We start from the raw sequence: 13767 nt of genomic DNA on the forward strand, positions 1-13767 counted from the left end.
GAGTCAAATTACGTGTCACTTCGGTACTTGATTGTCGAAGTGGCTTTGGTACTGAGGTACTCGAATACCCGGGCTCCCGAACTGTTGACAAGGCTCTCCTTGCTGATTTGTCGTCCTGCTGGCAGGTCGTGTCCACGTGTCCTTCATTTATTAGGTTGAGCCAAATCACCCCTCATCATAATATGAATTAAAAATAGAGAAAATTCCACTTTAGTACCCTTAACTTTGGGGGTAGTGTCAAGTTAGTATCAAAACTTTCAAACGTATCATTGCAATACCTAAACTTTAAAAAAGTGTCAAGTTGGTCCTTGTCGTTAATTGATTGTCAGTTATTTATTAAAAATGTCAAAACTACCCTTCAAAAGAATACACTATTCATTGTCTTCTACCTTGAGACTGAACCGATTATCTTCAAAGAATAAGAGAGAAAAAACATAAAATATGATAGAGGGAAACAATAATTGAAAGCAAAGAAATAACTAGACAAGAATGCGTTTCAGATATAAAGGTAGAAGACAATTATTTCATTAGTCTAGAATCTCAAACACCTCAACCGGTTCAATCTCAGGGTAGAAGACAATGAATAGTATCTTCTTTTGAATGATAGTTTTGACATTTTTAATAGATAACTAACGATTGGTTAATGGTAGGGACCAACTTAACACTTTTTAAAAGTTTAGATATATTTAAATGTTTGGATACTTGACACTACCCCAAAGTTCAGGATAGTAAAATGAAAATTTCCCTTAAAAAAAACTTACAAGTGTAATGGCTTAAAAATAACTTGTAGCTATGATTTCATACATGACATGCAAACCAAGTAGAAACTTTTGAGATAAAATTCGGATCACCTTAATCGGATCGTAGATTCAAATTCAAATTCACAATTTGGACAAACGGATACTATTTGAAGCCCTGGGGCTATTTAGTAGCAGCCGAAGGGGCCATTTGATAACAGCTGGATAACTGAAAAAGATTATCGTTTTGTCTTTAATAAATATGACATAAGGAGGCTGTGGGTTTGTTAATGACCGAAACTCAAATTGGGTAGACCACTATATCTATATCCTTGAAAATTTTATTATTTAATTATTTTGACAATTAAAAGATAAAACAGAAAGTCTTTCAGTTCAGCAACTTCTAACTGTTATCAAATTGAAAGATTCGTTGTTGTCTTTTAGCGAAGAGCTTTTTAATGCTTAAAAAGACGGGGTTACATTTAGACAACTTGTCACACACTTTGCACAGATAACATCAAAGTGGCATATGCGTGTAAAGAGTTTTTGCTTAAGAAGGATTACACCTATTAAGCTCAAAACCAGAATCTATATTGGCTAAACAGTTTATCTCCCACTCAGCATCCTTTACAATCTTGAGACAATCCTGAATAAGCTCTCCCTTGGAGAATCACCAATGGACTGAGTCATTATGGGCCTCTGTAGTGGCCCACATCCCAGTGTAGTTTGCCCTATTTTTAATACCCAATAAGTAGGTCGAAAGCTCCTTTTTATGGAAGGTTGAAAATATAGCCTCCAATATTTTATTATGTCATGTCCTAATAGACAAATCAATAACTCATTCACTTGATCGATCCCTTTTAGCCTTTATGAACACTTTATTTACGGTTTCGTCTTCTTATCCTTATTTAACACTTTTTGTAATATGAGCATGGCCAACTTGAGCAATGACATGGGTGTTGTTGTAATTGTGTAAAATGATGGAAATGGGCCCAGCCCAATTCCAGTTAGTTCCGTGTTCAGTTGGATTTGATTTTGTTCGGCAACCCTTTTCAATTGGATGGGTACTGGTAAGTGGTAGCATGCGGACTAGCGTGGCCGTGGTATAAATGCATCATCCTGGAATGGAAGTTGCATACATTAATGATTTGTTGGGGATTTGGGTATTGGGATGACTTTATACTACCAAAATACAAAGCAAAAGGCTAAAGGGGGGTTTCGTGTTCCTCTTTCCTTCTAAAGTTTGACGTATCAGAAAGAAACTAAAGAAAGAATCAAAGAACCTTGATGACTTGTCTTTGATTTTCTGCATCGTATCCATGTGCTTCTCTATAAACAGATGGCCTCTAGATCTCAGCGCCACCTTCGTCCATATGTTTCGAGATTTTGAATGATGAAGTTGACTGAACCTAGCTAGGCCATAGGAGTGGGTAATTAACTTTCAGCTGCATTTCTAGGTTACAACTTACAACTAAGGACGACTCTGGCCGGTTTAATGACAATTGCCCAAGCACACTATTTTGTTTTCTCACCATAAATTAAAAACTTCTCACAAGTGGAATCTGACAACATGGTGACTGACTGGTGTTTATACCAGTGTTTTAAAAGGCGGACCTCCAGGTGAGGTGAGGCGCCCCCAAAATGCGCTGAGCCATACACCAGAGGCGTTGATACTTTAAGGCGTACAGTCGTACACTTTAGGTGCAAGAGGCGTCTGAGGCGTGTTAGAGATGTAGGCCTCATGCAATGCACGTTATGCACACCTCATACAAAAAGATAAAAAAAATAAAGAAAAAAGAAAGAGAAGAATAAAAAGAGAGAAGAAAGAAAAGGAAAAGAAAAAGAAAAAACGAAAGGAATAGAAAAAAGATAATGGGAAAGAAAGTGGGTAGGGCCCAAATGGATTGACCCCCAACCTCTTTTCAATGCCCTTTCAGCTATTCTTAGAGGTGTAAATCGGGTCATATTGTCGGTGGTTTGGCATTGATGGTTCACGGGCCGTGTTAGGCTTGGCACGATCATGCGGGCCATATTGGGTATGGGGTTTTAGGTCCACGGGCTAGCATGACACGGTATGATTGAGTGGGTTGTGCTGCCCGCAGGCAACCCGCAACCACGGCCTACAACACGGCCCATATATTATATATATTTATATATAATTTGTATAATATTATATAATAATATAATATATTTAATTATTATACTAATTTATTTTAATTTTATTATACTATATATAATTTAATATATAATATATTAATAAAATAAATAATTTTTAAAATTTTATTATACTAATTTATTTAATTATTATATATATAAGCAATTGTATACACAAAATTCATATAAAATTAAAATTTTAAGTTTTTTGTCAAATTTGTTTAAATAAATAACTTTGACCCGACGCACGGCTTGACTTGGCCCAAGACTCGACCCACAACATGGCATGACATGAGCCCATACAATCTTGGGTCGGGGGCCATGCCAGGCCGACCCTCAAATTTTTTCCTGGGGAGGGCAACACAGCCCATAACGGCCCGCAAGCCAGCACGGCACAGCCCACTTTACACCTATAACTATTGTTATGCATATCCATTCTTGTTAATATAAAAAAAACTATTAAAAAAAATGAGATCCTCCATCCTATTCTTCCTTCTCCTCATCCCCTGCTCTTGAGGAGATTTATGCCTATTACGTTCTGAATTATCCCTCATGCATCCAGCTAGTGAACCACCTTATGTCATGCTTATGCGTTTTAAACATTGTTTTAAAGTTTAGATCCACCTATAAATATAGGATAGATCGTTTGGGTGCGGGATTAACCCAGCCCAATGCCCCAAGCTGTAATGTACAGCGTATGAATTATGAAAGGTGTCCCTACACTGTAATGAACACAACGAATTATGAAATCCCTACACTGTGATGTACAATATGATTTGCAGCCTTAAAACCTCACTAATCAATCTAGATCTTTCGCTTAAATCAAGCAGCCAAGTAGGTTCTTAGGATCAACCGTTTTAGAAGAGAGCTATGATCTACCACAGAGAGCTTGGCACTTACATAGTAGAAGAAGAATGACATGCTTGATCTCTGATGTATGTGGCTATATGCTTTAGCCAAAGTTCAAATTTCAGAAAAAAAAATAAAAACTATTACAATACCAAGAGAAAAGAGAGGTAATTACACTACATGAGTATCAAGAAATATCATGTCCTTCAAGAAAAAATTCATAATCAATCAAGAAAACCACAGCCTGAGTATATGGAATGGAATGATGCACCACAGGCCCACTGCCCGAGAAGTCTCCCCAAAACAAGTAATTCATAACTATTTATATGTGAGCCAACGCTTTGACATTGTGACCTATTAAAGATATTTTTTTCCTCTATCAAAACACTGAGAGATGTTACTAGAATCCTCTCCCTGTACAAAGAAACAGAATTACTCCTTGATAGATGCAATACCACTTGATAATGCCTTGGTGTAAATGGCTACAATCTTGTATCTTCACTTCAGCCTACCTCCCTTCAGATTTTATCAGCTGGGAGAATACCTTACTTATAGAAACATCCGAGAGATCACCCACGGATGACCCTCTCACCTTCTCAGCTGTGACAGTATCATCCACGGGATTGACATTGCTGATTAGTGGGGACACATCCCCTATCTGATTAATACTGTCTTCATCAGGTTCATTTTGGATCACAGACTCCTGAAGCTGAAGTGCATACTCCAGGTTCCATAACACATCCCCCATTGTGGGACGATCAACGCCATACTCGGACAAACATTTCTCAGCTATCTCTCCAAATTTCCTCAGAGAAGCAAGCCTTATTTTACCCACAAGATTAGGGTCTATGATTTGTTCCAACAGCCCCCTTTTCTGATGATTCAGTGCCCACTCGGCCAAGTTCACCTTTTCCCTTGGAAGTGATGGATCAATAACAGGTCTTGCACAGAGGACTTCAAACAAAACCACACCAAATGAGTAAACATCCGACTTCTCTGTGAGCTGTTGTCTTCTGAAATATTCCGGATCAAGATACCCAAAACTTCCCTTCACTGCTGTGCTGACATGAGTCTTATCGATCTCAGGTCCCGTCTTTGATAGCCCAAAATCCGCAACTTTGGCCATGAGATTCTCATCTAGTAATATGTTGGCAGACTTCACATCACGGTGGATGATTGGCTTTACAGAACCCGTATGAAGGTAATGAAGTCCTCTGGCAGCTCCAATGCATATCTCAAGCCTCTGTTTCCAGCTCAAGCTTGGTAATCCTGAACCATATAGATGGCCTTTAAGTGTTCCATTCTCCATATACTCATAAACTAGGATCATTTCTTTTCTCTCATCACAATAACCAATCAATGAGACCAGATGACGGTGCCGAAACTGAGATAACATCTGGATTTCAGTCTGAAACTCTGCAAGACCCTGTTGGGAAAGGGGATTACCCCTTTTCACTGCCACTTTGGTGCCATCTCCAAGAACTCCTCTGTACACCTTGCCAAAGCCACCAACCCCAATAACCCAGCTCTCATCGAAGTTATTTGTGGCCTCCTGCAATGCCACGAAAGGAAATCGGTACTCAAGGTTTGAGATAACACTGGTGGCTGTTCCATTAGAGGATTTACTTCCCATGCTGAGGGAGTTCCCTCCTCCACTCGTGGAGAACGGAATCCATGTCTTTGAATGTTGTTTTCGTGCTAATCGTCTTCTCCTAGACATCAGGAATAGAGCTATAGCTGCCAGTACAATAACCACCCCCAGGATTGCTCCCACTAAGACACCAACTTTTTTACTTGAACCTGATGATGGAAACAGTGCTGCAGAGACATCCCCATCAAGACTACCCTTAGAATTGTTCATCTTCATAATCTCCAATCCATTTAAAATACCATCTGGGTAACTACCAGTCGAGGTATCAGGACCGATACTTACAACGATCTTGCTACTAGAACTTAACCCTGTAACAAAGTCCCTATAAACTGGAACACCCAAGATATTAAATGTCAAAGTAGAGAGTTCGAGACCCTGAACTGCAATCAGTGAGTTAATATATACATTGAAGATGAGCTGGTTAGCAGCATTACTCACTATATCGCAGAAGTGAAGACGAATGAGGTATTCGAAACCAGGATCGACATTGAATTCCCATGTTACATTGAAATTGCTGTTGGGATCACCTGATGAATTCATCCGTCTGCAAGTGCCATAGACAGTATCAGGAGCAATATCCCGAGTGACTGTGTCATTCGAATACTTGACTGCCCCAATTTTTGTAATCGGTATGGCCAGATTCTTGTTTCGTAGAAAGGCTTCATCCGTTATCCATGTTCGGCCAAGGGTATCGTTCTGAGCGGAAACGGCCAGTGTACCCATATTGATCCTCCAAACAGTCTCTAAAGCCTGTACTAGCAAACCTTGATAACTTTTCAAAGGATTAATTTGATTGGCATCATCTACAATGAGATTGTCAGGAACTGAAACAACTTCTAAAGCATTTAAGAAGGCGAATGAATGGTCGGAAGGAGTGAAAGCGAGGGCGAGGCTGTCTGAAGTAATATTCACAGAGAACTCCTTCATTAGAGAGTCATTCTTTATCTGGAAATTGCTGAGGAGGACGAAATCTTGAGTGGAGACGGAGAAGTTTGCCGTGCGCATATCGTAGCTTTTATAGACAAACGGGTAGAAATAAAGCCGAATCCAATGCCTCCCATGTCTTTGGATTGGAAAGTTGTAATAGGAAACTCCGTTGAGTATTCGAGCCGTCTGGTACAGAGGCGAAACAATGGAGGAGGAGACAGTGGCGTTGGCTAAAATGCTCTGTGAGGTCTTAAGGAATTGGGAATTCGAGCTATCGGAAACAAAGACACGATTCCCTATCGACGTATCGGTTGGTGAACCACAGTCTATAAGGTAATTGTCCACGGGAGTAAATCCGATGGAGATACATGCCAAAGACAATGCGGATGAAATCCAGATAAACAATTTAAGTTCTCCAATACCCATCATGAAAATGAAAACAAGCGCGGCGAGAGAGCGGGAGAAAGCGTTCGATTTCAGCCGAAAACTAAATTCTTAGGGTTCATAAGAACTACAACACAAGAAATCTACTTCAAAACCACAAAAGCTAACTGAAATCAAAACACATAACAGAAAGAAGAGAAGGAAAATGGCACCTCGACAATCATCTGAGCTCCCAAAAAGAGAAACACGATATCCCCATCACCGGCCCAAACGGAAGAACAAACCCGTTCTTCCTTTTAAAGAGTTTGATCTAGCTTTTCAACAAAAATAAGAAAAAAACCAACACTTCTGCTATCAACCTTGTTTACAGTTTATATGCGTCAATGGACAGATTCAGAGGCTAAAAGAGTAAAATAAAATGAAACAAATGAAAATAAAAGTCAACGAAGTGGGAAATGAAGAATCCAGATAAGTTAAAGAACTGACCTTCCCTCTCACTGTGAATTCAAGGGGAATCAGAGCTACCTCTGCTCTCTGCAATGGAGAGAAAACAGGCAATTAACGAAGTCAGGAGGTAAATGAAAATTACAATAAAGAAATGAAATATTAAAAAAAAAAAGGAGTGGAGCAGTCGTTCATGTACACTTGTACTAAAAAGTCTGCAATCATGGCGTGGAACTGGAAGATTAATCCTTTTTCAACAGCTCCATCACCCCAAAAGAAACTTACTCGATACTCGACGGCCTTTGTTTAATATTTTGAAATTTGAATAAAAAATGGTTTGAGATGCGTCATTTCTAATATTTTCTATGATGGGCTAGGTGCGCCGTAAGCACCTTAACCTTCTACGACTCTTCTACGGTTCTACATAGACGGAGTTCACATCTGCGCCCCACAAGGGACGCCCAAAAGAACATCCCCGCCGTGCATTTGGAACATCTCCAGGTGTTCCAATACACGGCGAGGATGTACTGTGGGCGTCCCTTGTGAGGCGTAGATCTATTTCAACTGACATGTTCTTAGCTGTTGCCGTATTTTTTTTTTCTTCTTCTTTTTTTTGAGTAGTTTGACCAGCCAAACACGAGTAATGCCGTAATGTGATGGTTCTAACTTCTGACCGTCGTTCTAAATGGAATTGGGATCTGCTCTAGCGCTCCTCACAGCCATATCCCACCAGTGTATTGCCTACTTCTTCCATTAATAATAAATACAAGTAATGTTTCCGGACAGGACATGATGTGAGATCGCTGTGAGTAGCGCTAGCAGATCTGAATTCTTCTGTACGTGTATCCAAATCATGAGGAATGGTAAAAGTATGGGGTGCAATTTGGGCAGGAAATCAAGAAATCAGGCTCTTTTATTTTTTAGGCCAGATTTGGGCTTAGGTAGTTCGAATTTGGTCTGAGTTTAGCCCAACATTCATACATACATATGTGTATATATATAAATGTTGCATATATATTTATATATATATATATATATTTGTGTATATATATATTGCATACATATTTATATATATTTTTTTGTATAAATACATTTATATATGTATAATTTTAGAGTGGATTTATTGACCAACCTAAGCTCAGCCCGGGCCCAAACCCAACCCGAGTGCATTAAATTACAGTGTCGGTTGGGTTTGGATTGGGAAAATCAGGGTTGACCTTGTTCTCAGTCTAAACTCAGGCCTTAAGAGCCCAAATCTTAGGGTCAGACCAGAGTAAACCATAAACCCAGCCCAACCTGACCAAGTTGCACCCCTAGTAAAAAGGCAAGTGTGAATGTGTGATCATGGGCTAAGTTGGCCTGGGCGGCTGGGCCAAGCTTCTTAGTTATACTTAGCACGCTTAGGGGCCCTGTTTGGGAGGGCGAAAGCGATTTGGACTGTTTTTGCTTTTTTTTTATTGCTTGGGAGAAGCCACTAAAAGAAACTTCAGTGGAAATTTATATTTTTTGGGGATGAGAAGAAATACAAAACAAAGGCATGTATAATGAACTATGAAAGGAAATAATCAAGATTTAAGAGTGAACACCTAAGGGGATGTTTGGTATGTCTGTGAAAAACATTGGTGATTGATTTATCATCTAAACCAGGAAAATGTGGTTGATAAATGTTTTATTAGTATTGTTTGACAGTTAGGCACCATTAGGCACCATAAGCTGAACAGTAAATAAACACCTTGGTATTGGGGGAATGTTAAAATGAAACTTCCTTCAATGGTTGGATCACACATAAATCAAGACAAATGTTTATTAAATAAACAATCTTACTAAGGTCAAACGGTCCAACTGTCTGATCCAAAAGGATGGCCTACTCTAACAAAAACTAAAAAATTAAAAAAAATAAAAAATAAAAAACACAAAACAACCAAAAACTATTGTCTGAATCGATAGTTCAACAATTCACTAACCAAATCAACGGTTTTTGGTTTTAGGGTAAAAACGGAATTGGTCAGATGACTGATTCCCAGTTTTGTGATCCGGTCCGATCCGATTTTGAAAACACTACTTATTTCAACACTAGCACTCGATTGGGAGGGCTTGAACTTAGTAAGGTGGGCCCCACATGAAAACGCTAAAAATTTATATTTGGGGAAAAACTAGGAAGAGACCAAATTGAGCCTAGAAAGTAACTATTATATAAAGCTATTTTGGTAGTTTAATTTAAGCCTAACTCAGCTTCGGAATTTCAAAAGCTAGTTGTCATAATCAAAGTATATGAAGTTATGACTTGCAACTTAAAGATACCAAAAAAAAAAACATATTTATTTTAAAAAACTCGACTTGAAACGAAATTGACACAATTTACATTTAGTCATGTCCATGGAGCGTGAGAGAATGCATATGTTTCTTGAATTTGAGGGCATTCTTGCTTTATTTGTCATATTTGGTGCTTAATGGGTAATGGCGCCTATGCATTTGTCTCAAAAAGCAAAATAAAATATTACCCATTGTACTTCGTCTCAAAAACAACTCTTTGAGGTTCAACACATCACGGGCCACGGCTATGCAATGCCAAACGCCTCCTTAGATAATAGGTTTTCAACGAAAAGCATTTTTCCCTTAAATATTGCAACACCTAGCTTGGCGTAAACATTCATCATACTTCTTACACATCAACAATATACATCATCTGTACCAAACACAATTATAGTAATAATATAGGTGGGTAATCATGAAGCCTCCAACTTTTTTTTATATGTGGAACTATTTAAATTGAAAATATAGAATTGTTTCCACATCTTATAATTAATAGCATTTCTTGAAACAAAAAAAAAGGTTGAATTCCCTTTTCCTTCATTTCATATTAGACCAGTAAAAATACACTAAGAAAACTAAGATGTGTTGGATAACATGATCGGTTTTTGTTTTAAAATATAAAATAATACAATTTTATTAATGTGATGTGACAGTTATTTTTATTTTCAAAAACAAATCGATTATCGAAAAACTCACCCTCTCATTTTATGGGAATTGAGGCCATCAAAGTGGCATGCATGCCAATAATTGAAAATTAAAATGGGATATTATTCAAACCTCAATCTCATGTATTTTCTTTAAGGAGGTGTTCTTTTTTTTTCTTTAGATTTTGAGAAGGGGAGGGGTATTTAAACCTTGACCAAGAAATTCATGTTTTTTGTTTTTTAAATTTATGTGGAGATTAGAGAAAGTTTATTTTCCTAAGTATTGCTTACTCAAAAGAAGAAGATGTTGAAGACTGCAGAGAATCTTGGATCTGAACTCAGAACTCAGATCTACTGTTGCCGCCGCCAGTTACATCGAACCATCCTCCCCCTCTTCCTTCTTCTTCCCTCCTTCCTTTCTCAGCCGACATCTCTTCTCCACTCCAATTCTCCTTTCATATAAAATATTTACCCTAATAATCATCTGAACCATTCAACCCGGACAATTGAACCGCTGACTCAGAAACCAATACCTAAAAGTTAATTTCTAAAACATTGGATTACGTACACAAGACGGAGTAGCACATCCCCAAAAATCACTGCCACTCTTCTTTATCACATGGATCCACCTTGTTCTGGCGGTGTTTCCTTATTCTTTATCTTCTCTCTCATTTTTAATATCTTTGTCCCTCTCTAACCCCCTGCAAAGCTCAAAAAATAATATGATATTGATACAACTGTTGTCAATCAAACCGTTAAATTATCCTAGATCCCCCCGCAATCATTGGCATTGTTTGTTAATGGGAAGGGCTTAACTGAAGTCAAATCTCATTTTGCGGCGTTGAGTGAGGAGGCCATGTTAGGAAACCAACAAGATTAATATCGATTTTATGAAGTTTCAATCTCCAATTCCTGCCTTAGTCCTTGTGTCAATTTGTCCCCACCCCACGTACCGTATACGTAGCTATTGTCAAACGACTTCTAGTGCCACTCTTTTATCTCTTATTCTCTTTTCGTCTCTCATCACCTCTATGAAAACAAACAACAAACCAGTACAGAAGATGTTTTCAATTCTGGCTGCAATGTGTGTGTAAAGTTGGTGTGGGAAACGCTTTGTCAATAGCAAATCCAGATTGCACTTGATGACTGTGTCTGTTTTTGGCCCCCAGCTCAGGCATGCCCCCACAATTGAGAGAGGTGATAATGATTGTGAGGTATAGACTAGAGATGCAAACAGATCGGGTAGATTCAAATTAGGGTATATTCATTATGTCGGATCTGATTAGTACTCGATTTGCATTCAAATCCTATTGGTAAGTCCGATCTGATCTGATCCGAACATAGGTGATCCAAATTCGACCAAATCAGAGTGGATTGGATCCAATTCATTTGCCCCCCTAGTATAGACACTTAGGCTTTTTTTGGTTGCAATGCAAATAAATTTGCATCGAAGCAAAACTATGACAGTACAAATGATTTAAGTGTAAATTCTGACCTATTTTTGTTTCAAATTTTAGCTTATTTTGTTTGATTACAGTACAAATAAAGTAATTTAAGACATGAAGCAGAATAAAGTAAAATTCAAAATAAAATTAAACAAAAATTTGCACTTTTTACATTTGCATTCCTATGTATTTTGTACTAATGGAAATAAAATTGCACAGCAACCAAACACAGCCTTAATGGCTGAGATGAGGCGTTGTTCTTAGTTAAACAGTAACACACTCATCAAATTCAGTTAATTAGGACTCATCAAGTGGGTGTTCAACAATATGCTTTATTTTTTATTTTTTGAAAACAAAAATAATTGCCACATCAGCAAAAATGTGTGGGATTCAACTATAATATGGAAAAGATATGATATCCACACCGGACCAATCAATTGGAATCATAAATTTAGTAGCGAATCAGGTGTTATTTAGCAAAATTCATGGGTGGATTTTTATTGGGTAAAACTCTTTCCGTATCATAGATTTTCCCAAATGTAAAAAGTATTGTTTTTGTTGATGTGGCAGTTGCTGTATCGAATACCCCCAAATGGATGAACGACAAGACCTTATCTGATTAACAAATATCTGGAAGGAGGGGATGATGGGCTGATGGCACTGCATCCATGGATTATGTGTGTGAGATCCAACAACGGCCAAGTTCACTACAGATTGCACGTTTATCAACTATCAACCAACTCTTCCTCCCTCAACAAAGACCGAAAATTATGATGTAATGCTTTAAAGTTTTTAAATTTTGTTTGTATACATGAAAAATTTTACTAGAATGAAGATTTATTAAATACTTCCAAAAATAAAAAAGGTGGTTCATTTTATTTAAGTGGATTTCACTGCTCATTTTATCCAACCAAGAATAGGCCAAGTTAGGGTTGATATTTTGGACCATTTTGGATGGGTCCAATTCAATATCTAGACCGTTCAATCTGTTTAAATTTATTTTAATTTAGATTGGTTCTAACTTAAACCTGGTCCATTGATACCAATATTCTTATCTTTTATAAATGGACTAAATATTAGTTCTAACTTAAACCTGGTTCATTATGGATGGAGCAGGTCTAATCCAATCCAATAAACACTTTAAATCAATAAGTCTGGACTGGTCCAATTCAATATACATTATTAGTTTTTCCAATCTGTTCAAATTGATTTTGGTTTTGGACGAGGTCCAATCCAAAACCAATATATTGACACTCTTATACTCAAGCAATCCGGAGAGACAATAATAGTGTTCTTTGTGCACATTCATAACAAGCGCATAATAATGATTTCAAATTTCCAGTGCAAAAAAAAAATCAACAAAGGGATGAATGTGAAAAGAAGGTTTTTGTACACGTCAAAATAGAGGTTTAAAAAGATATATCTTTAGGCCCAGTTAGGAAAGAATACAAATACAAATATGTACTGTGCAAATGCATATAAAATATTGCAAAATATAAGGTGTTGCACTCTACAAATTTGCATTTGTACTCTTTCCAAACTGAGCCTTAGGCCCCGTTCGCTTTTTGACAACTTATTTACCTGGGTAAATGCACTTACCCATTCAATGGATATTTTTTTCCCATTCAAGTGTTGGCAACTTTCTCCTAGGTGGGAAAGTTATTTACCCACCTAGCTAGGAGATGGGTATCACTTACTCTTCTTCTTCTTCCACAGATCTCAGACACGAAACACAAACTCAGATCTGAGTTCGTGTGTTTCTCTCCCATCTTTATACTGTGAACTGCTGTCCGGGTCAAACGAGTCAACGGTTCGATCGCTAGGGTCAGCAGTTTTCTAACAAAATCAACGTTTTTTAACCCAAGAACAGGTTAGGGGTGAAACAGAACCGGTTGGTTGGACAGTTTCCAGGCTAAATGGTCCAACCGTCTGGGTCAACAACGGTTCAAAAACATTGATGTAATCCCTCTTGTTTTCATAAAAAAGAGTGACAGCAATTTAGACGCTTTACAAGTGACAGCAATTTTAGCAGTGGGCCCTGATTTACAAGTGATTCACTTGTTTTTTTGAAAAATACAATGCAAACAGATTGGGTGTTTAAAATAATTTAACTTAATATTGTAATATATTTATAATGATAATTGTGTAACATCTCAAAAAGTAGTTAGTTTTTTCAAATTTTAATATATTATGTTTCTAGGCGATTTAGAATCACTCAG

The 13767-nt window shown here is 37.6% G+C and overlaps 1 protein-coding gene across 3 annotated transcripts; it reads right to left on the reverse strand.

Annotated features, from left to right (window-relative positions):
- Positions 1-3794: 3794 nt before the first annotated feature.
- On the reverse strand, positions 3795-7464 carry LOC104599236 (receptor-like protein kinase HERK 1). Of its 3 annotated transcripts, none has more exons than XM_088897716.1 (4): positions 7346-7464; positions 7189-7236; positions 6915-7012; positions 3795-6829 (listed from the first exon to the last, which is right to left on the reverse strand). In XM_088897716.1, exon 4 carries the CDS (start codon positions 6745-6747, stop codon positions 4249-4251), a length of 2499 nt encoding a protein of 832 aa, XP_088753842.1. In that variant the 5' UTR covers positions 6748-6829; positions 6915-7012; positions 7189-7236; positions 7346-7464; the 3' UTR covers positions 3795-4248. The 3 variants fall into 3 exon arrangements, with proteins under 3 accessions (XP_088753842.1, XP_088753840.1, XP_088753841.1); XM_088897714.1 differs by having other exon boundaries at positions 6915-7016; positions 7346-7463; XM_088897715.1 differs by lacking the exon at positions 7346-7464 and having other exon boundaries at positions 7189-7328.
- Positions 7465-13767: the final 6303 nt, after the last annotated feature.

Source organism: Nelumbo nucifera, chromosome 2 (genome assembly GCF_055504915.1).
Source record: "Nelumbo nucifera cultivar China Antique chromosome 2, China Antique-T2T, whole genome shotgun sequence".
Lineage (NCBI taxonomy): Eukaryota > Viridiplantae > Streptophyta > Magnoliopsida > Proteales > Nelumbonaceae > Nelumbo > Nelumbo nucifera.